The sequence below is a fragment of the Geotrypetes seraphini genome, chromosome 4 (assembly GCF_902459505.1).
Source record: "Geotrypetes seraphini chromosome 4, aGeoSer1.1, whole genome shotgun sequence".
Taxonomy (NCBI): Eukaryota; Metazoa; Chordata; class Amphibia; order Gymnophiona; family Dermophiidae; genus Geotrypetes; species Geotrypetes seraphini.
In genome coordinates, this window is record NC_047087.1 from 265,704,130 (window position 1) to 265,728,299 (window position 24,170).

General features: G+C 43.9%; 1 protein-coding gene across 10 annotated transcripts in view; it reads left to right on the plus strand.

Annotated features, from left to right (window-relative positions):
- CFAP46 (cilia and flagella associated protein 46) overlaps positions 1-24,170 on the plus strand; it is a 473,118-nt gene that overhangs the window by 153,352 nt on the left and 295,596 nt on the right. For all 10 annotated transcript variants that reach the window (XR_004539241.1, XR_004539242.1, XR_004539243.1 and 7 more), the window contains 2 exons: positions 6,487-6,611; positions 22,621-22,754. Coding sequence is in view for 7 of the 10 variants with exons in the window: in XM_033942370.1 (XP_033798261.1) it covers positions 6,487-6,611; positions 22,621-22,754 (259 nt within the window). In the remaining 3 variants the exon portion in view is untranslated. The remainder of the gene's footprint in view (positions 1-6,486; positions 6,612-22,620; positions 22,755-24,170) is intronic.

A 24,170-nucleotide genomic window follows, 5' to 3' on the forward strand; every position in this document is an offset into this window, starting at 1 on the left:
AAAGGAGCCCTAAGTTTCTGGTGCGCATGGCATACGAGTCCTAACTATTGGGTTAACTTCCCTTAACCATGAGTTATGTAGAAGGAATCCTACACTTTTTCTTCAGCTTTGCCTCCTTCCTCAGTAGGCTGTACTGCCTTTCTTCAGTTTTTCGTTCTGAATGCAAGCTAGAAGGTGTCTTTCTGATCTGCTCTGAGAAGATTTATTATTTTTGTTTTTTTAATCCAAATTTTGATGCTTCAATGCTCAGGACCCTCTGAATAGCAGTCTGCAGCTAACAGGGCAACCCTTTTAAGGAACAAGTCTAGCCAGCCTACTAGACTTAAACACTTAAAGAGCTCAGGGATCATTCCCCTGGGAGCAAGGCTCTCTCCTGATTTATCAGGTGCTTACACGCAGGCTGTTTGGCTCCCACAGTGATCCAGGAGGACTTTGATGGGTGATGATTGCATTTTCCTTTCCCCATTGCCACATGAAGGTTTGTGGTGTTCTGTGGTCTTGAGATCTGGATTCAACCTGACTGGCAGTCCGAAGATCGCAGCATCCTGGACCGGGGATATGCTTTTTTGAGGCAGTGGTCTTCTCTGCAGTGTGAACTGAAGCAGGCTATAGCACCAGTGAGTAAAGGCCATTAAAGCCTATGGGAAAATCAGGGAGAAGGTCTTAGGTTGATAGTTTTGGTGGCTTCTGAGGCTAGATATAAGGTCCCCCACTTCAAAAAACCCATTCCCTGAATTTTTTCGACTTTTCTGTAGCTTTCTTGGGCCAATTTTTGATGTCAGAACACTGCCGTGATGGCCATCTTAGATTTCCCGATCTTGTTTAAAAAGCATCTTTCTGACTCAAAACCTATCGATTTTGCTTAAAATCAATTATAATGGACTCCTCAGACCTTTCCATCCCTATATCATGCCAGATCTGTACTGGATGGTCATCTGAGGAGCATCCATGTGCCACATACTGCGGCGCACATGAGGGGGCAGGGGTCTTGGGCTTAGCCCCCTCTAGTTTCTCTAGAGCTGGGGAATCATAAGAATCTCATTTGTCAGGTAAAATAAAATCCCTCCTGGAGCCTTTGGAGAACGATTTGGTGAAACTCAGATGTGCAGTCAGAGCAGAGCCCAAGAAACAACAAAGTGAGTCTCTCAAGGGATCCTCTGGGTTTCCTACTAAGAGTTTTGTCTTTGATTTTAGGAGTGTCATATGGAAAGCTTACATAAATTATAAGGGTCTTTCTGTGCCCTCTAAAGTGCACTCCCCCCAGAAAGGGTTTCTGATCAGCAACCAAAGGACAAGTCAGACGGATCATAGTCCATGCCTTCGCTGCCCCAGAGTTATAATAGTAATATACTTTATTTTTGTATACCGTCATACCAGTGAGCTCTAGGCGGTTTACATCAAGAAAAGCTGGACAATTAGCGAACCATATAAATACACCACATATACATATCATAAACACAATGCTAAAACAATTAAGATATGAATTTATCAAACAGAAAGGTTTTCAGTGCTTTTCTAAAAGCATGATAAGATTGAGCTTGAGGAATTAGATACTCCACCAGGTAGTCATTTTACTAGCCTGGAATGCTAAAGTTTGATCAAAAAATCTTATGTTAATGACAAGCTTTGGGTGATGGAAATTCAAACCAGTAAGATTTGCGTATATTCACGTTTGTTCTATGAAATTCAAAATGAGAAACAAGATAAACTGGAGCCTAAACCAAATAATACTTTAAAACAGATACAGCCAAATTTAAATAAAACTCTTGCATCAAACGGCAACCAGTGAAGCTGTCTATAATAAGAGCTAACATGTTCATATTTTTTCTGGCTGAAGATCAAACGAACCGCTGAGTTTTGTATTATTCTTAATCTGTTAAGAATTTTTTATGGGATCCCAAATAAATTATATTACAATAATCCAGGACAGACAAGGCTGAAGACTGAATCAATAGCCTAAACAACACTAGATCTTTACTTTTAGGAGAGTCGGGGTCTCAGGCAGAGACCGTTAGTCAAGTGGCGGCAGTAGCCCTTGATCAAAGGGAGGACGCAACTGTATGCCACCTTTCCAGGCCTTCAGCATTTCTGGAGATTATTATGGATGGGGGCAACGCATACAATAACGGTTGTGCTTGTAGACTCCCAATAAGCATTAGCGACAGGAGATAAGACCATGTTATTATCTAGTAATGATCTTAACATTGGGGTGGGAGTATAAGGAACAGCTAGGCTCCTTAGATAGTCAGGATGCTCTATAACAATGGCCTCAAACTCAAACCCTTTGCAGGGCCATGTTTTGGATTTGTAGGTACTTGGAGGGTCGCAGAAAAAATAGTTAATATCTTATTAAAGAAATGACAATTTTGCAGGAGGTAAAACTCTTTATAGTTTTAAAATCTATTCTCACCCCCTGAAGGCCTGCATATTTTCCCTTTCTTTGCAGGATCCTCAAGCTTCCCCCTGGCCTCCTGGTCTTAGTTTCAGCTAATTACCGCAGCCTGCAGAGAGGATCGCTGGTGCTGTAGCATTCCTTGCAGACCACCATTGGCCTCAACAGCACATTCCCTCTGCCGCAGTCCTGCCCCTCCTCTGACGTCAGGGGCAGGATCATGGCAGAGGGAATGTGCCGCTAAGGACGATGGCAGCTTGCAAGTATAGCTACAGCACCGGAAATCCTTTCTGCAGGCTGCGGTAATTATCTGAAGGTTAGAGCGGGAGGCCAGGGGGGAAGCCAGAGGATGCTGCAAAGAGCGGGCAGCACTAGTACAGACAGCACTAGTACAGACTGCGGGCCACAAAATAATACCTGGCGGGCCACAAGTTTGAGACCACTGCTCTATAACCAACATAAACCATTCTACCAAAATCTAACTGAGAAATTAGTAATGCATAGATTAGAGTGCAATGCATCTCTCTCTATCTCTCTTACCCCCTTGCCATTCATCATCAGAACATAACATAAGAACAAAAGAATTGCTGCTGATGGGTCAGACCAGTGGTCCATCATGCCCAGCAGTCCGCTCATGCGGCGGCTCCCAGGTCAAAGACCAGTGCTCTAAATGAGTCCAGCCTCATCTGCATACGTTCCATCATCTCTTAGTTTCTCTTCCCATCCAGTATTGCCTCATCTCTCTCTCCCTCTCAACATCTCTCCTTTCTCTCTACCCCCTTTCTCCTGCATACATAAAATTGCCACTGCTGGGTCAGACCAGTGGTCCATCGTGCCCAGCAGTCCTCTCATGCGGCGGCCTTTAGGTCAAAGACCAGTGCCCTATCTAAGTATAGCCTTACCTGCATATGTTCTGGTTCAGCAGTAACTTATCTAACTCTTTCTTGAATCCATGGAGGGTGCTTTCCTCTATAACAGCCTCTGGAAGAGCGTTCCAGATTTCTACCACTCTCTGGGTGAAGAAGAACTTCCTTACATTTGTATAGAATCTATCCCCTTTTATCTTTAGAAAGTGCCCTCTCGTTCTCTTCACCTTGGAGAGAGTGAACAATCTCTCTTTCTCTACTAAGTCAATTCCCTTCAATATCTTGAATGTTTCGATCATGTCCCCTCTCAGTCTCCTCTTTCAAGGGAGAAGAGGGCCATTTTCGCTAGCTTCTCATTGCACGACAACTTCTCCAGTCCCTTAACCATTTTTGTCGCTCTTCTCTGGGCTTACAGTGGCGTTCCTCAGAGTCTTAAGTGGCAGGACTCACTTGTCCAGGGTTCGAAAGCGTAGAGCTTCATTGGTGTTCCATCCAGACATAGCCAGATTCCTAAAAGAGGTGCTATAGTTCAGGACCCCGGTAAAGCACCTGTTTCTTTCATGGAATCTTATTGTGGTTTTGCAAGGCCTCAGTCAGGCTACGTATGAGCCGCTGAAGAAAGCATCATTGATGGTTCTGATGTTCAAGCCATTTTTTCTTATGAGAAGAGTGTTGGAGCAGAGAGCCTTTCCTCAAGTTCAGAGAGGCTGGAATTTCTATGTGCTCCATTCCGTCCTTTTTGCCAAAGATTGTATGGGATTCTCAAGTCAATCAAGAAGTTGGATTGCCGATGTTCCACCCCATAGGTTCAAAGAAGAACGGCGGATTCTGAAAAACCTGGATGTGAGAACAGTGCTTCTATGATATCTTGAGGTCTCCAATGAGTTCAGGCAATCTGACCATCTTTTTTGTGCTCACTAGTTAGGCTAGATGCGACACTCCAGCTTCCAAGTCCACGATATCCGGATGGATCCGTAGGGTTATTCTGTCAGCATATATTGCCTATGATTAACAATCACCAGTCTCTGTAAAGGCACATTCAACCAGAAGTGTGGCTTTGTAGGCGGAAGCTCGGGCAGTTTGCCCAAGGCAATTTGTAGGACAGCAACTTGGTCCATTCTACATACTTTTTCCAAGTTTTATAGAGCAGTGGTTCCCAACCCTCTCCTGGAGGACCACCAGGCCAATAGGGTTTTCAGGCTAGCCCTAATGAATATGCATGAGAGAGATTTGCATATAATGGAAGTGACAGGCATGCAAATCTGCTCCATGCATATTCATTAGGGCTATCCTGAAAACCCGATTGGCCTGGTGGTCCTCCAGGAGAGGGTTGGGAACCACTGTTTTTTTATTTTATTTTTTTATTATTATTTCTTTATCAATTTTATACAATATTCCCAAGCATATCATCTTGTACAGTAAGATTGTAATGAGAAACTAAAAATTAAAAGAAAAGAAATATAGAGAAATTCCAGTATAAGAGATATTAACAATTTCTCCGTACAAAACCAATCTATAGTCCACAATTAATTTATGATCCAAGACTTCAAAAGAGTGACTATAACAATCTAAAGAAACCATGGAAGGAACAACTGAGTCACATGTTTAGTCACTCAGATTTTCTTAAGATTAAGATTATATTGATTTATTTAGGGAACCACTGTTATAGAGTGAATGTAGTAGCAAGAGAGGACTCCGCCTTTGAGTGCTCAGTGTTACAGGCCAGCGCAGTAGCCTATCCCTAGCTTTCTGGTACTGCTTTTGTATGTCCCGTCCGTCCAGAATAGCACACCCATTGCACTAGAAAAAGAGATTAGGTTCATACCTTGCTAGTATCTTTTCTAGTAGATAGGTATGTCATTCTGGAGCCCCATCCTGTCAGTTATCTCCTGTATCTACCTACTATCTCAATCACAAAGTTCAAATCCAAACTGAAATTTGGATGTCAGTCAGTCCTTAGGAATATAAAGATTGAACTATTGCTATAACATATTTGGATTATACTTGAACTCCATAAATGTTTCTATTTTGATTGTTTAATGGCAATGTTTAACATGTTTATTATGAATCCAGAACTGAACAGAGGTGTTATTTTGTTTTCCCATACCCCTCCTTCACATGTGATTCTATGTTGGGCTTTTGCCTGCTTTGGTACAAACTGAAGGGAACAGCAGAGTCCTCTAGTGAAGAAGGAGGAACTCAAAAGCTGGATTGGATTCCTTCTGTATGTCTCGTGAGCATAGAGAAATTACCCATCCATTCAGAATGACAAATTGATCTACTAGAAAAGATATTAGCAAGGTAAGAACATAATCTTTTTCTACACAGTAATGAGCTGCTTTTCATGCATTTGCATGTTTTCCATCTCATTACTATGTAACCCATGACAACCTAAATATCTCTGTTGTAGCATAGTATTAAGGAGTACATAACGCGACTTAAAGCCTTAACGCAGATTGATAACTTCCTCTCAAAGTATTTGTTCATTATTATTGCTGAGGCCATAGTCAGGGCAGGATTAACTAATAGGCCCGAAATGGTCAAGGGGGCCTGATGAAGGAGGGCATCAACATTGTTTTTTCCAAACGGCGATGGGCCCCCCAGCATCAATCGGCAATATGGGCCCCACCCCGATCAGCAACGCGTCCCGCCCTCATCAACGGAAAGTAAGACAAGCAAGCAACGCGGGTAAGGAAGGCAACGGGAACTGTAATTCTGCAAGCAGTGCTGCTTGCCCAAAGCTTTCCTCTGACGCAGCTTCCGCAGGGGCCCAGTGTAGTTGTGTGCCTAGGGGTCCTCGACAAATTAATCCTGCCCTGACCATAGTATTGCAACAAGGAATCCAAGTTTGGATCTGTCTGTCTGTCAGGGCTTGTTGAGTCTGGATAAGCTCTGTTGAGTACTACACTCAGGCTGAGGTGAGAGAGAAGTGTCTCACAGTACTGTGTGAGAGAACACTTTGAAATGGACCTTTCATTTCTTGGGCCAGTGAGAGTACCTTGCACCACGTGAATATGTCATCATCAGAAGGGGGAATGAGTGAAAGTAAATAGCACAGACTACCAGAGGAGAAAATTAGAAAAATGGAAGTGAAAGACAAAAGGACCAATTTGTATTTCTTGGCACATTTAAATTTTAGGGGCACTGAATGGCTTTATAAAAATATGAGAAGAATATAAAAATCCTTCTTGAAAACTACTGAGCTATTTCTGGTGTTTTTTTTTTTAGCACGTAGGAGAAAACGACAAAAAAGTATGACAGCATCTGATATTCAAAGTGCCCAAGTGCTCTTTTTCGGTTATGAAAGAGATTTACTACGGATTTTAGCAGAAATAAGGTTTATTAATGCTGAGGTTAGTAAAGGAAATGATGCTTCTAACACTTTTTCAATGTTTGCTTTTCTGTTTGTACAACTTTTTTCTCATTTCACTTTTTTCCAGTCTGTTAATTAATTTCTGTTAAACTATTCCTTAGTTTAACATCTGCCATCTGCCTATTTTGCACTAATTGATTTGGACACGAATCTGGCTATATGTTATTCTGTAACAAAGGGCGCCTATATTGGATTGTGTACAACTCAAAAAGGGTTGTGTCCATTGGAGGGGCCTGGGCAGATCAGAAGCATTCAGAAAAGATGCACAGAGCTAGATGCACTAAACAGGATAGGTAAGACCATGTGGATCCACTCTGATCTGATTTTTGACCGATTCTAAAAGAGCTATTGATGCACTAAAAATTTTGCATGCAAATGATTTGCATGGAGGTTTGTCGTAATCCCCGTCTCTCCCATCAGATTGATCACTGACAGTAACTCTTACACATGTGTAGAGCCAACAGGGGAAGTGTCCTGCCACTCATCTGTTCGGGGCAGAAAACCATTTTTTTCTTTTGTTTTGTTTTTTTAATGGACAGATGTGGGTGTGCTACACAAACACAATATCTGTCTCATATAAAAAAGCCCCCCATCCCCCCCCCCCACTGATGATGGCCCTCCCCAACATCCCCCAATGAACCAGCACTGGGAACCGAACACTCCCTCCCATCCCACAGCAGCAGGAGGAATGTACACTCCCTCCTGCCATGCCGCCCCCCCAGCAAGAAAAAATTAGCAGGAGAGATGCCCTCTCCCTCCTGCTAATGGAGGCCCCCCCAAACCATCCCATACCCTATCTCCTTCCCCCCCCCCAAAAAAAGGAGGCGGAATGCTCACTCCCTTCTGCCACCGGATGCTCCCCTGAACCACCCCACACCCTTTCCACCTCCCCCCAGTAACTTTGTCTGAAGAGAGCAGGAGGGAGGCTTGATCCCTCTAGTTCTGAGGCCTGCCAAGTCAAAATAGAGGGCCTTCCTCTCCTCGATGCATCATGTGATACATGATGAAGGGTCTAAGGCCCATTTTGGTTCAGACGCCTAAGGCCCTTCCCAAGTAGGGGGGCCTTAGGCGTATGAGCCAATCAGGGCCTTAGGCTCCTCTCTCCTGGGATGCAGAGGGAGGAGTCTACGGCCCTGATTGGAGTGGGTATCCCTCCTGCCCTTTTTTGGGAGTGGGGAAGTGGGGGTAGAGAATGGTGTGGGGGGGCTGTTGACAAGAGGGGGTAGGCATACCTCCTGCCATTTTCGCTGCCATGGGGGGGGTGGTTCATTGGGGAGGGCAGTCACCTGTGTGGGGGGGTATTTTTTTTAATGGGGCAGATATTGTGCATGTGTAACACACACACACAGCAACTGTGCCCATTTAAAAAAAAAAAAAAAAGGTTTGGCATGTTGTAAATATTTTTGTATTGGTGAGACAGGTGACTGTTCTTGACCACTCGCTTTTCAGATTGCTAAAAGCAATTACTTTTTTGTGCATCAGAAAGCTATGTTATAGCATCAATCGCTCTGCTAGTTTGCATGGCATTTCAATATTTATTTATTTAATTCATTTTTTTATCCCGCTGTCACCAAAGACTTCAGAATAGGTTACAGTACATGATTACGATACAAGTTTTTATCCTAACTCGGCACATATTAGAAGTCTAATATTAATATACAGTTTACCGATGAGCTTATTTACATGGTCGGATCGGAGAAAACCATGTGGTCAGCCATTTTCTGCATCGGGTCAGCAATGCGATCGCCGCTAAATTAGTCAAAACTGGTTTACCGACGATTGCTGACTTTTGTGCATCTAGCTCACAGTGTTACAGAATAGTGGGACCCAGTGTTCCCGCTAAGCTGCGCTGGCCTGCGCTCACGCACAAAATATTACATCGCAGCGCACAAGTTTCTCTTCACAGCGCACACACGCGTCGCAAAGATAAGGGGAGGTAAGGTAAGGGGACGCATTGGGGGGATTGCACTTCCCCACAATTGCCATGCTTCGGTTCCTCTTCTTCCTTCCTTCCTCCCCCCCCCGCGGGACCCTGCGGCACCATCAACTCTTACTCCCTCTAATGTCGGCCCTGCAGCTCCAGACTTCCTCGCACCTTCTCCCCTCCCCCTTTGGATCGCTATTATTTTAAATGTTATAGCCGCGGAGCTGTATCCATCAGTGGAGATGTCTAACCTCGGCCTGCCCCGGAACTCTTACTGCAACAGTGACTTCCTGTTCCTGCCTAGACGGGCGGCTGCTGCAGTAAGAGTTCCGGGGCAGGCCGAGGTTAGACATCTCCACTGATGGATACAGCTCCGCGGCTATAACAGCTCCTGCAGCTCTGCACTTCCCCACAATTGCCATGCTTCGGTTCCTCTTCTTCCTTCCTTCCTCCCCCCCCCCCCCCCCGCGGGACCCTGCGGCACCATCAACTCTTATTCCCTCTAATGTCGGCCCTGCAGCTCCAGACTTCCTCGCACCTTCTCCCCTCCCCCTTTGGATCGCTATTATTTTAAATGTTATAGCCGCGGAGCTGTATCCATCAGTGGAGATGTCTAACCTCGGCCTGCCCCGGAACTCTTACTGCAGCAGCCGCCCGTCTAGGCAGGAACAGGAAGTCACTGTTGCAGTAAGAGTTCCGGGGCAGGCCGAGGTTAGACATCTCCACTGATGGATACAGCTCCGCGGCTATAACATTTAAAATAATAGCGATCCAAAGGGGGAGGGGAGAAGGTGCGAGGAAGTCTGGAGCTGCAGGGCCGACATTAGAGGGAGTAAGAGTTGATGGTGCCGCAGGGTCCCGCGGGGGGGGGGGGGAGGAAGGAAGGAAGAAGAGGAACCGAAGCATGGCAATTGTGGGGAAGTGCAGAGCTGCAGGGAAGAGTGTTGCGGTACCCAGCTGGAGGGAGAAGGAAGATGAGGGAGGGAATTAAAGGAGATGCCAGGGCTTGGAGCGTAGGAGGAAGGTATGCCAGTCTAAGGGAAAAGGAAGGGGGAGATGTGAGAGCATGGAGGGGGAGCGAAAGATGGAAGAAAAGGAAAGGAGAGAGATGCCAGAGAATCAGGGAAGGGGAGATACCAGACTATGAGGAGAGGTGTGGGAGAGGGAAGGCGAGGAGAGAGATGCCAGACCAATGGGGTGAAAGGAGAGATGGAAGGGGGAGGCATACAGTTTCTGGAAGGGGCATAGAAGGAGAGAAGATGCCATATAGGGGAAGAGAGACGGCAGACAGTGGATGGAAGGAAGAGAGTTACAAGAAGATGAGGAAAGGAGAAACCACAGAAGACAAAGGTAGAAAAAAAATTTCTATTTATTTATTGCTTTAGGAGACATGTGTCACTGTTTCTGTGAAGCATTGTATGCAGAGTCCAGCTTCTTGCTGGTTCAATTTAACCTTTGTCTATGTATTTTTATTTTATCCCCCCTTTTACAAAACTGTGAAGCGTTTTTAGCACCAGCCTTGGTGGTAGCAGCTCTGATGCTCAGAATTTTATGAGCATCAGAGCTGTTACCTCCGTAGCTAAAATCCACACTACAGTTTTGTAAAAGAGGGAGGGGTTAGTTTGTGATTACATATTCCTTACTAGGCGAAGGTGTTTTCTGTGTTCTGTGTGTTTTCTGTTAGGATTGACGGTGTAGGATTGATCTGTGCTGGTCTGGCTTGTTTAGTTTTACAATGGGTGTATTGATGTACTGCTCACTGCAATATGTAAGATGCTGCCTTTTCCTAGGTACTCATGTGTGACGTGTGGTTTGTTACTAAAAATCATGTTTTTCTTACAGATGGGGGGGGGGTGCCAAAAAATGATGGGCCCCGGATGTTACATATGCTAGGTACGCCACTGTATGTAAAGATACCAGAAAGCTGGCGTAGCAAAAACTTCTAAGTTTTGAGTATTTAACCCTCCCACAATCTCACGGGCACTCGTTTCAAGTTTATTGAGATTTTGATTTAAACGCAATATCAAATATTTTCAATGCGTATAACAAAAATAAATTTGGGGAAATAAATAAAACCATTTGAACCAGTGTTTCCGCTAAGCTGCGCTGGCGCACAAAATATTACATCGCAGCGCACACGTTTCTCGTCACAGCGCACAATCGGAAGAGGCGTACGGCAGATGGCAGGGCGGCGAGAGGAGAATCGGGCGAGTTGGCTCATAACTTGCTGGCGCCCGATATTTTTGGCTCACGGTGAAAAAAGTTTGCTCACAACACCCGCCCGCTTAGAGGGAACACTGGTGGGACCCCACACCCAATTTGCATACAAGGATTTACACCAGGTTTCTGTTGATGTAAGTCTTCATCCCAAAATTTGAACGCCAAATTCAGTGCTCGACATTATTCTGTAGAGTGCTCATCCCGAAGCTCTCTTTAAAGAATTGTGTTGAGTGCCAAATTGTATCACAGCTGAATTTATGGACTCTGTCCTTTAGTGTGCAAAAGTATAGAACAGTGTCGGTTATGTGTATATATTAATTTAATTGGCATTAGTAACCTGCATCCCAGGAAAGCATACCCATGTAGTAGACAGACACAGCAGACTTTTTCAATCTCATGAGTTGTTCCCTGGACCCTTAAAATTTACAAGGCATATTTCACTACTGGGGCACTCCTCAAACAGACTTCTCTGCCTGTAGCGAAAATACAAAACTGTTTCTCTACTGATCCAAATATCCAACTCTTATTTGTCTGGGACAGGACGACATAGACTGGACTTAGACTGTTCTCTGTGCTTAGTCATTCATTCCCCATGATAGCCAAATAACAAAAGAGGCTCAGTACAATCAAGGAGTAGCGCCATACTAACCTTGACAGAACTGGTTTCCTCTTCTTAGTTCTCCTTCCATGTAGGCTCAAAATCCTTTCAACTTTAATTACCTACAACCAGTACATCCTCTTGTATTCCAGTATCAGTCCCTGACTGTTGTGATATGGAAACTGAGCAGTGCCTACTTTGCAACAAGAAAGTCTTTCACAAGACATTCATACACTTTCAAATTCATACATTTTCACTGGTATTCTACTAATGAGCAGAATTTTACACATCCATTCTTCTCCCACGTTAAGGCTCTTTGTAGTTGCGTGCGAGAGAAGTTAAGTATTCAGTTTTCAGAATAGGGCCATAAGTCAGTTACACATGAATTGCTAATGGTGCCAGTTAGTGCTTGGTAATGCCAATTATTGGTACCTATCACCAATCAAGTATTCATTTAGTGCCTATCTCCAATCAAGTATCAATTTATCTAATTATGTTATGTATAACAGATGAAAACAAAAACAAATAATTGTGGATACAGATGTTCTGGAGATAATTTATTAAACACTGACATATAAAAACATGAAAATTCAATTAAAAAAGTACAATGATAAAAAATACAGTGATAAAAATCCAACCGGACCCTACACGGTCCGTGTTTCGGCAAACACGCCTTCCTCAGGGGTCCTAAAAGGAAGAGGTAATGATGAATAATGATAAAGAGAAAGATATAAAGATAAGAAGTGACTGTGATGCATATTAGTGTCTATACTCAACTGCAAGATAAAACAAGTGAGCCAAGCGTGATCATGCTATATAGAGACATCGTATTCAAACATGAAGAAACCATAATAGGACATAAACACATAGAATAATGCAGTTGAAATAACAGAATAAAATGACATGTTTGAATACGATGTCTTTTTTATATAGTTTAAAGACAATAGACTGTTTTCAGTCCAATTCTTTATATGCGAGTTTGCAAACCATTGTTATGTATAATGTCTTCTCGTTATTATATTGTGTCATATATCGCTTCATGTTTTCAAAATCAGACACGCACTATGATTTCTTTATCCTATTAACTTTTCATTCTATGACTTCTCTTAGGCATTTTATAGATTTCTGTGCTTAATCTTATACTCTAACTAGTGTTTTAGCCCGTTACATTCGTTATAGTAACGGGTGCTAGAATAGCCCCACCTATACCCTGACTCTGACCCCACCCATGGCCCGCCTCTATCATGCCCAAACCCTGCCTCCCATTGATCCCAGTCCCACCAGCTCAGCTTTCACCATTTCCTGTGTACCCATTTGGCCCTCATAGATCCCCCATTGCATTTATCACCCGACAGGGTCTTTATTTACCCGAGGCGGCAGCAGCAGTCCTGACGTACCAACCTTTCCTCCCTCAGTGCCCCAAAGCAGCAGTGGTCCTACCATTTCCATCTCTCCCTTTCCCCCTTTCACACCCTCTACCATCTCTCTCTGACCCTGTTTCACCCCTTATGCCATCTTTCCCTTTCAAGTCCCCCCTCTGTCCTCCCCCAAGACCATCTGTCCCTCCTGCCCCCTCCACACTCATCTCTCCCTATCCCCTACCATCTCTCCTGGCCCTCCTAGTAGCCCCTATGTCCTTCTCATCCATCTGTCTCTGCCTCTTTCTCCTTTCCTCACTTGAGTTCAACATCTCTTCCTTCTCCCACTCCCTCCCCCGAATCTGGGGGAAATCCACTGCTTTATTTTAAGCAGCATAAATTTGTTCTATTCTTTGGGACCTGTGGTCTGTCTCAGTATGGTAGCTGTTATGCTTCTCTGGCATACTTCCCTCTCTTTACCCCTCCTATGGTCTGGTATGTTTATCCTCTTTCCCAGTCTGGCATCTCTCTCCCCTCTTTCTCTCCCCCCCCCCCTTTTTGGTCTGGCATCTCTGTCTTTCCCTTCCCCTCCCCCTGCCCTAGTCTGGAACCTTTTCCCCCTCCTTCCTTTCCCTGGTCTGACATCTCTCTCTTCTCTCTCTCCCCCACCCCCACCCCCTTTCCCATCCAGTAGTCTTAACATCCCCTTTCCTTCCTCTTCCTCCCATGGTCATTATATATATAACAGAACATTATTCCAGTTATTAGGGCTTTTGTTAGGAAAAAGCACCTACTCTCTACTCACAAAGTAATTTACTGTAATTCTTCAGCTCGCAGCTTTTATCTTCCCCAGAGCTGTTCACAGACAACCTGTGGCTTAGTAAAGGGGGGGGGGGGTTGCGAGGGTGATCAGTGCACTCCGGGCGCGATCTTCCTCTCCAGGCGCGATCTTCCTCTCCAACTCCCCCCTTTGCACTCCTACACCTACCCCGTGTCCGCGCCCCTTCCTCATACCTTTCTAACTTTGGCGTGAGGAGCTATGACATCAGAGAAAGCAAGCGCCAAATCCGACGCAGGCGGCAGTAGTGTGGGTAGGCAGGGGACCTCTAGCCGCCGGCAGCCTGCAGCCGCCGCTGCCTACAGCCCCCGACAGCCGCCGCGGCCGACATCCGCCTCGGGGGAGAGAGGGGAAAAAAAAGAATCACGCGCATGCACACTCCTACCTGCAGTGCCCTACATCTCACGGAAAACAGACGCACGTGGGAGTGCGCATGCGCGACTTAGCGTTTTATTATATTAGATACACACCATGGCACTTTTTCTTCTTGGCCTTTTTTGGCACATTTTTTCCTCTTGTGTCTCTTGTCAATGTTTCAAACCTCTCTGTCTTAGGGATATTTGGAGCATTGAGATTAAGCATCAAATTTCTGTGTCTCAATGGACACAAGTTTGGTCTTGGAGGATGAGATGTACAGTGTCTGCCTCTATGAGACAAACTTGTTTTTTTCTTCTGCATAGAGTATTTTGGACCCCAGTTAGATTACAAAAGTTAAATAGTTCTATGTCTAATATATGCTGGCATTGTAATCTTGTGGTAGGGACTCTAGATTACAGTTCTTCAACTGCCGGTCCGCGGACCGATGCTGGTTCGCAGGAAATTTTTGCCGGTCCGCACAGGGCCGGCAAGATTGACTTACTTCAACTTCCTGCCAGTCCGCACAGGGCCGGCAAGATCAACATCTGAAGTCTGCGCTAAAGAGCTGCACGAGAATGGGGACGACGGGCATCCCACGGGTTCCCCCTTCGGGTCGCGGGGATCCCGTGGGGACGCCTCCGAGGGTCGCGGGGTTCCTGCGGGGCTGGATGTACTCGGTCACGCGGCTCTTCTTCCTACCTGCTCTGCTTGCAGCACAGAGCCGAACGGAAGTCTTCCCACATCAGCGCTAACGTCGGAGGGGAGGGAGAGCTTAAACAAAGCCCTCTCTCCCTCTCTCCGACGTCAGCGCTGATGTCGGGAAGACTTCCGTTCGGCTCTGTGCTGCAGGCAGGGCAGGAAAGGAGAAGAAGAGTAGCCTCGCGGCTCGAGTGGCATACCAAGGGAGGGGGGCGGTCTGCCCCAGGTGCTTCCCCGACCGACAACAGTCCCGGTCGGACAAACCTCCCTGCCCTGTACCCGTGAATCTAAATTACCTTCTTACAGCAGCTGTAAGAAAGTAATTTAGATCCGCGGCTACAGGGCAGGGAGGTTTGTCCGACCGGGCCTGTTCTGTTGTCGGTTGGGTGGGAAAGCGCCACAAAGGTAAGGGGCAGGGAGGGAGAAAGGGAGGAAAGGTGGAGTGGAGAAGAAAAGACCCCTAAGGGAAATGGGTAAAACTGAGGGGGGAGAAGGATGCTGAAAGCACTGGAGAAGACAAAGGGGTGGAGAAGGACGCTGAAAGGCCATGGGGAAGGCGGGGTGGGGGGGTGGGAGAAGGACGCTGAAAGGCCATGGGGAAGACGGGGGGAAGGACGCTGAAAGGACATGGGGGAAGACAGAGGGGGGAGAAGGACACTGAAAGCACATGTGGAAGACAGAGGGGGGAAAAGGACACTGACAGGACATGGGGAAGATGGGGGGGGAGGAGGATGCTGAAAGGAAATGGGGAAGAGAGAGTGGGGAGAAGACACTGGCAGGGAAGAAGACAGAGATGCCAGACTATGGGGGGAGCGGAGGGAAGAAGATAGGTGCCAGACCAATTTGGAAGGGGGGAGAAAGGGAGAGGCACAGTAACAGAGCAAATGGAAGACGCAGAGGGAAGAGAGACAGTGGACGGAAGGAATTGAATGAGAACATGAGGAAAGCAGAAACCAGGCAACAAAGGTAGGAAAAGAATTCTATTTCTTTCTTTTTTTTGCTTCAGGATAAAGTAGTATATTAGTTGTGTTGATAAAAATTTATAAACATTAGAGGCTCTGGTAGAAACCCGTTTACAAAGTATGTATTCTTCCCAATTAATATTTCCAAATTAATAAAGTCTTTTTGCTTATTTGTAAATGGGTTTCTACCAGAGCCTTTAATTCAGTAGCATAATTAAATGAAATAACTATTTCTGAAGTTTATAGGGACGGGCGGGGATGGAAGGGATTCCTCACGGAGATGGGCGGGGACAGAGGGGATTCCTCGCGGGGACGGGTGGGATTTCTGTCCCCGTGCAACTCTCTAGTCTGCGCTGGGCCGGAGAGATCTTGGGGAGCCTCCGACAGTGGCTTTCTCCCCTCTCTGCAGCTCTCCTTTACGTCCCAGCGCAGCGATTCACGAAGGCAGCCTCGGGGCTTTTGCTGAGTTGCGGCTGCCTCTGGTGATGCAACTTCCTCTTTCCTCAGAGGCGGCGCGACCCAACAAAGGACCTGAGGCTGCCTTCTTGAATCGCTGCACTGGGAAGTAAAGGAGAGCTGCAGAGAGGGGAGAAAGCCACTATCATAAGCTGCTGGGCAAGGGAAAAAAGGGCTGCTACTGGAGAGGGAGAAGGAGAAGAAGAGATGCTTCTAGGAGGGGAGGAGAGAAAGGAATCTGGGAAGCTGCTGGGCAAGGAAAAAAAGGGACAGCTGCTACTGGAGAGGGAGAAGGAGAGATGCTGCTGGGAGGGGAGGAAGGGAAGAGGGTTACTTCTGGACAGGAGGAGGAGGGAAGGGAGAATGAAAAAAGGAAGGAAACAGCTGGCAGAGAGATTAGAGGAGGGGAAGGGGAGACACAGGCATGAGAAAGTAGAGAGATTGATGATAGGAAGAGGTCAGCAGAAAAATAAGCAGAGAGGGACAACGATGATAGATCTGGTGTAGAAGAGATAAAAATGAAGAGAGCAATGAAGCTGGAATGAATCACGTAAAAAGGAGAGAGGGGTACAAGCTGGATGGAAAGGGGAGAGGGGCATAGAAAGAAGACAGATACCATATGGAAGGGGGAGAGGACAGACAGTGGATGGAAGGGGCAGATGCTGGATTGAAGAGACAGAGAGGGCAGACGCTGGAAGGAAGAGAGTGAAAAGAAGATTGAAAGCAGAAACCAGAGACGACAAAAGGTAGAAAAAAATAATTTTATTTCTATTTTGTGATTAGAATATATCAGATTTGAAATATATATCCTGCTAGAGCTGGTGTTAGACATAACTGGGGACTGCAAAACCCAGGAAGTGCATCTTTAGCTTCCAGCTGGCTTAGGGCGCTCTGACCAGGGGGCAGTTGCCCTAGTTGCACTCCCCTAAAACTATTCCTGTCATGTGTGACTGCAGTATTCTGTTAGCATGATATTTCTGTGTAGCATTCTGTAATAATTTGGCTTGTTCAGTTTTCTTGATAGTAGAGGGGATATATGTGAAGGGGAGGGGAGACAGGGGTTTTGTTGATCCTTGCTCTGAATTATTTGTATTTATAAAATGACAATTGTACAGAATATTGTTTCTTTTTATACTTTAATAAAATACATGCAATATAAAATCATAACTGAGGCTTGTGTGGATGAGATCAGATGATTTGTGGGGACCGAGCTCGCGGAGGTGGGGCGGAAACGGGGTTTTTAAATTTTAGTCCTAGTAGTTTGCCGGTCCACAAAATAATTCTTTTTTTTCTGCCGGGTGTAAAAAGGTTGAAGAACACTGCTCTAGATCACTTATTCTATTGTCCATTTATCTTGGCCTTTTGGAAATCAATATGGGGCCAAATAAATTGTTTATTGGAAAATCCTGTTGCATTATCGTATGATACAGTTCTATTTGATATGTCTTTTTTTTAATATTCTTTATTCATTTTATATTTACATCAAGTGTACAGAAAGTAATAACAAATTAACTTAATACATCACTTGAAATACCACTAATTTTTCCCAAAATAAAATTTATCCCCTTCCCACCCACCAATCTAATATCATTTAATACATAGAATATAATAAAATCATTCTAATCTAATCTAATCTAAATCTTGGGTTTATATACCGCATCATCTCCGCAGATGGAGCTCGACACGGTTTACATGGTTAGGGAAGGAACGGAACTCCAGTGGAATTATATAAGTATGAGAGAAGAGAGGTTGGTGTGAGAGTGCCAGGAGCGGGACGGGGTTACGTTCTGGAGAAGAGCCAGGTCTTCAGATGCTTACGGAATGGTAGAAGGGGGCTCAAATTGCGGAGAGGGGAAGGGAGACTGTTCCAGAGCTGAGTGATTCTGAAAGGGAGGGAAGAGCCAAGTTTACCAACAAGGGAGATGCCTTTTAAGGAGGGGTAGGATAGTTTTAATTTTTGAGTGGATCTAGTGGAGGTTGGATTTGAGGAATTCCAGGATAGAGGAATAAAAGGAGGAAGGATACCGTGGAGGATCTTGAAGGTTAGGCAGGCACATTTAAAGTAGACCCTGGAAATAACGGGAAGCCAGTGGAGTTTGGATAGGAGCGGTGTGACATGGTCAAATTTACTTTTTGAGAAGATAAGTTTGGCCGCGGTGTTCTGGATTAGTTGGAGTCTGTGGAGGCTTTTCTTTGTTAAGCTTAGGTAAATGGAATTGCAATAATCCAATCTGGAGAGGATAATGGATTGTACGAGGACGGCAAAGTGTTTTTGGTGGAAGCAGGATCTCACTTTCCTCAGCATGTGAAGGCTGCAAAAGCATTTTTTTATCAGGGAGTTGAGGTGGTCGTTGAAGGATAATGATGAATCTATGGTGATGCCCAGAACTTTGCTAGAGAATTCCAGCTGTAGAGAGGAGCCTATGGGCAGTGGAATGGAAGTGGGTAATTGATCAAGTTTAGGGCCGAGCCAAAGTAGTTTAGTTTTGGACTCGTTCAATTTCATTTGTACAGTGTGAGCCCAGGATTGAAGTTTGGTTATGCAAGAAGAAATGTTAGCTGCGAGATTCATTTCCATCATGACCAATAGTAAAAAGTCTAACCCCCCTCCCCAATCTTTCATTAATGTAAAATCAGGGAAAAATGATAACTATTTTTTACAATAATTTTATCAATGGCCCCCACACATCCTTAAACTTATTAAAATATCCTCTTTGAATAGCTAACGCTCTTTCCATTTTATACATATGACACACTGAACTCCACCAAAAACTATAATTCAGTCTTTTCCAATCTTTCCAATTATACGTTATTTGTTGAATGGCAACTCCTGTCAGAATCAGTAAAAGTTTATTATTTTTGGTAGATATTTGGCTCTTAGCTCTCATAGACATGCCAAATAAAACTGTGTTATATGATAATGCCACATGATTTTCTAATAAGCAATTTATTTGACCCCAAATCGATTTCCAAAAAGCCAAAATAAATGGACAATAGAACAAGAAATGATCTAAAGTCCCTGCTTCGAGATGACAATGCCAACATCTATTAGACTTAGAGCAATCTAATTTTTGTAAACGAACAGGGGTCCAGAATGCTCTATGCAACAGGAAAAACCATGTTTGTCTCATAGATGCAGAAGTTGTACATTTCAACCTCCAAGACCAAATTCGTGGCCATTGAGATGCAGTAATTTGATGCTTAATCTCAATGCTCCAAATGTCCCTGAGTCCAGTTTTTGGATTTTTATTCATATATCCAGATATTAATTTGTACCACTGTGCGGCCTGGTGTCCCAGGAAGTCCGCCTGAAAGCATTTGATATGTCAATGAGAGCAAAGAACCAAATTTCATCTAAAAATAACTGGCTTCTATTTATTATGACTGGGGTCACCATACAACATATTACAAGTAATTAGAAGAATTGGAGTAGACTCAATTACAGTTTTTGGTGGAATTCGTTATGTCACATTTATAAAATGGAAAGAACAATAGCCATACAAAAAGGGCATTATAAGAAATTTAAAGAGATTTGGGGGCCATTGACAAATTATTGAAATGAATAGATACCAATTTTCCATTATAAGTACATTGCAAATGAGGGATGGGAGGGGGGAATTCTGAATTTTTATTAAATATTTAGATCAATAGGAAAGAAAATTTTATAATCATATGTGATTGCATAGGTTATGGTAGGGATGGGAGGGAGGGGGTTAAATTTTATGATTTAATTTTGTATATGATAGAAATTCAAGTGTTGTAATCAATCTCAAATGTTATCCATAATAATAAAAGGCTAAACGCACATGCGCTTTTCAAAGATCGTGATTCCTGGTGACGTGAGGTATGCTTCTGTGTCACACCTCACGGTGCCTGCGCTAGCTGGAGGCGCGTGTTCCAGAGACTCCTCCCTCCCGCTGCCGCTGCTCTTCAAAGCTCTTCGCCAGCAGCTGTAGCGAACCTCGCAGGCCGCTCTCCACCTTCCCGATGCAGAAGAAAAGCAAATCCAGGTAGGACAGAGGCTGCGATCGGCAGCGACTGCTGCTACTCCTCCAGCCACCTAGCTCCTCTCCGCCGGCCCCGGCCGGCACCCCCCTCCACCCCGTTCTGATCACAAGGGAGACCGTGCAAAGGGAAATGCAAGGGGAAGGGGAAAGGGAGGAAGCATCTCTAGCACCCGTTAATGTAACGGGCTTAAAGAGCTAGTTTGTTAATACACTTGTAAGATATAAAAATGAATAACCGTGCCAAGCTCTATGCTTGTGGAGATGGCGCGGTATACAAACCTAAGGTTTAGTTTAGTTTAGAATAAAGATTTTTTTTTTTTTAAAGAAGCCTGTTCTGTAATACCTAAGTCCCAATTTCTGTCCTGTCTCATGTCTTTCAAAAACTAGTCCCCTTCCTTTGTCATTCTTTCTTGTCATATCCCCCTACCTTTCTTCCCCTTTCTCCAATGTCCATTGTCCTTCCTCCCATCTAGAGGCCAACTGAGTTTTGGCTACAGTGCCGAAACTGAATCAAAATCTTTTTTCTGCCTGGTTTCGGTTTTGGCCAAAAGTCTGACCCTACTCTGAAATGGTCTCAGTTTCGGCCAAAATTGAGTGTGTGTTTTCGGTGTAGCTGAAATATTATACTTTGATCTTTTTATCTTACTCTCACCCACTCCTTTCTGAACAGAAGTCATCTTTCCCTCTTACTCACCTGTAGGGGCCCCCTTGGGCCTCTCATACAATCCCTGACATTCTAGGGGTGTAGTCAAAGCAGGAGTTGCTCTCAGTTGCTGGCTTTGCTCTCAAAATGGCTGACATTACTTCTATTGGCAATCTTGGGATTCTGCCACAAGAAGTTATGGGAGCCATTTTGAGAGTAGTGATGACATGGGCTTGAGCAACTGGGGATCACTCCTGCCATGATACACCACTAGACCACAAGGAATTGTAAGGTAGTCTGGAGTGGGGGTGGGGGGGCTACTCTGCATATTTTATTTTTGAGTATGTGTGGCCCAGTGGATAGAGCTGCTGCCTCAGCACTCTGAGGTTGCAAGTTCAATCCCAGCCTGCTCCTTGTGACTCTGGGCAGGTCACTTAACTCGCCATTGCCCCAGGTACAGTTAGATTGTAAGCCTCCCTGTTCAGAAGGGATTACTATTCTGTAATCCACCTAGAAACTGACTGATAGAGCAGATTACAAATCCTATAAATAAATAAGAATTTCAGCTTTACTGGCACTTTAATTAAGGTTTTTATAAAACAATATGCCCGACTAGAAGTAACCTGCAAAATGCTAATATGTTGATGCAATTTTACTTAATATGTTTCTTGACTAGCTTTCAGCTCAAAATGAGAAATGATATTGATCTATTTTATGACTCGCTCATATTTTCTGTGAAATGCAGGCTTTTACTCTGACCTGCTCATTTTGTCTGAACCTGAGAAGAATGGACTGTTATCTCTCAGAAACTAATCAGGATATGGGTTCATATAATAAAATATCTGTTATTTCTTATCCATTATTTCCATGCATTAAAGTGGATGAGCACAGCAGTCACACTACTTTAATAAATCAATGTGTTAAGAAAACCTGGTCTCAGATAGACTCTTCAACTAGGCCATAGCGCTAAGTTCCTCATCAAAGCATGTTTAGCTAATCAGTTACGCGGATGTTTATATCTACTATAGCATGTATAGATACCTAATCTTGCCTGTTTAGATTGAAAGTTCTGTCAAGCACAGACTGTTTTCTGACTCTTTGTGACTCTGTACAGTGCTGCGTGCATCTGGTAGCACTATAGAAATAATTAATAGTAGTAGTAGTATTATTAGATGCTCTCTAATTTACCATTAACTCAATTATTGTACCACTAGCTCCCAAATACGTCTTGTCCATATTTGTCTTGATTATACTGTGTATGTACTCCTGTAACCCATTCTGGGCTCTTGTGGGAGGACAGGCTAAATAAATGAATGACTAAATAAATAGTGATATTTCTTTATACATAATCAATATTTACACACATTGTATGAGTAATCTTTCAACCATTTTTATTGATTAAAACATGTATTGCACTGATACATTTAAGTGGTCAAATATACACAAAGTACAGTTAACAGGATATTGTGCACTTATAAGCACTCCCTACATAGGCATTCCTGGAATGTTACAATGTATATGTCTATTTTATAAAATACATATGTAAATGCACAGCATACATGCACACATTGGCACTTTCTTTGCAACAAGTATAAATTTGTGTGAGAGCCTTTGTCCACTATGAGGGTACTTATGCGTCCAGGTTTCCTTTTAAAAGATAGATGTCTTTTTTGACTTTTCATATAGGCATCTTATTACAAAATTAGGCTTTTGTTGTATCTGTAGTATTTTTTTAAAAAAATTAAAAGCTAATATTTTGGTAACTTGCTTATTAAAAGTCCAATTATGAACTCTAAAATAAGGTTATATCTGCTCTACGAGGGAGATGTCAAGTGGCTCCATAGCCTAACAATTTCAGACCATGGGAATGATATTCAGCATGAAATATAAAGTAGCATGTCTGTTTATCTTCTCTCTGTACTTTCAGGCAATTATTAATTTACTAAAATCAGAGGGAGTTCAACTAAATGAACATGCCATCCTTCCTGAAGATAAAAGCAAACATGCAGTAGGATTTATTCCAAAATATACTGAGCAGGATCCTGAGTGGATAATATACAGGTAATGTAAAATAAGGAAATGTCCTGGCCTGGTCATCCTCCAGCTATGCAGTATGTCATTATGCAGCGCACGGGATTTTGACTGTAGGGTTCAGTTCCTTTTTATTTGATATTTAGGAGCTTGGGCTGCATGAATGAAACCACATTCTTTAAAGTCAGAATTATTGCTGTGGCAGTGGAGATGTGCAACAGTGTTTCCCAAGTCAGTCCTGCAGTGCCCCCTTGCCAGTCAGGTTTTCAGGATATCCACAATGAATGTGCATGAAAAAGATTTGTATACTGTACATTGGAGGCAATATATACAAATCAGTGTTATGCATTTGCCAGCGCTGGGCTCATAATGGCACTAGTTATTCCTAGCAGGTTTAAAATGGTGCTATGAGACTACCACTGGGAGGAAGGGATTTGATGGGCATCAGAAAGGGTGAGTGTGATGAGAAGGGGTCAGAAGAAAGGGGAGCCTTTATATTAGATATGTTGGCTCCTTTAAGATGCATCCCAATGCTCATGGCCAGGAAAAATCATGCCTGCCAGCTTTTAGCTTAAATTCAATGAAATAATCACTCTCAAGTATTCACCATAACCTGTTTAGACTGCGTACAACTGTTAGTGAATTTTATGCTCAGAAAAATGGAGGCAATAACAGGGGAAAAACCCCAACACTACTACCTCACCACCCAATCATCGCATATTCAAAAACTTGTTGTAAAAGATGCATATGTTTCAATTATTTGCATTTTGTGCCACTAAGGCTTCACTCTTTGCTCTTATAATTTATATGCTTTAAATCTGAACAGCAAACTTATCTTGGCCTGGAACTTCCTCTCTGATGTTAGAATTGATATCGGAGTTGAAGGCTTGTGGGCCCAGCGCTTGTATGCGCCAGGCCTGGCTCGGGGAGGCAAGAAGAAAAAAATCACAAAGGCAACGACCATTTGGGCACCCCTGCCTTAGCAGATCACTAAGCTATGATATGACAGGGGAATCAGAGAAACTGGAGTGTAAGGTGGTGTAGCTCAAAGTGTAAAAGCTCTGTGCTGATCTTGAAGATGTGAGTTCAACTCCCAGACCATCTTTTAACGGTGGCATTGTACCTTGCAGGTGCACCTTGATGATCTCACAATGAGGTCAGCATTTTGCAACTGCATACCTCCATTTGCAATGAACTAGAAGCCACATTCAGGTCTGTTGTGTGTTTTATTCTGTTTTTAAGCTTTGCCAAATGAAGTTATGGGCTTTCTTTGCTTTGAAGAATGAGCTGATTGGAGCAATGTTTAGTGAGAAAGAAAGTGTTATTTGGAGCAAGAAACCTAAAGCTGTGATTTTCATGTGTTGTAATTAGCTAATACCATTGCTTCTTTAGCCAGGAAGTGAGTAAGTTTTAAATTAAATATACTTGTATGGATGTGTCCTGTTT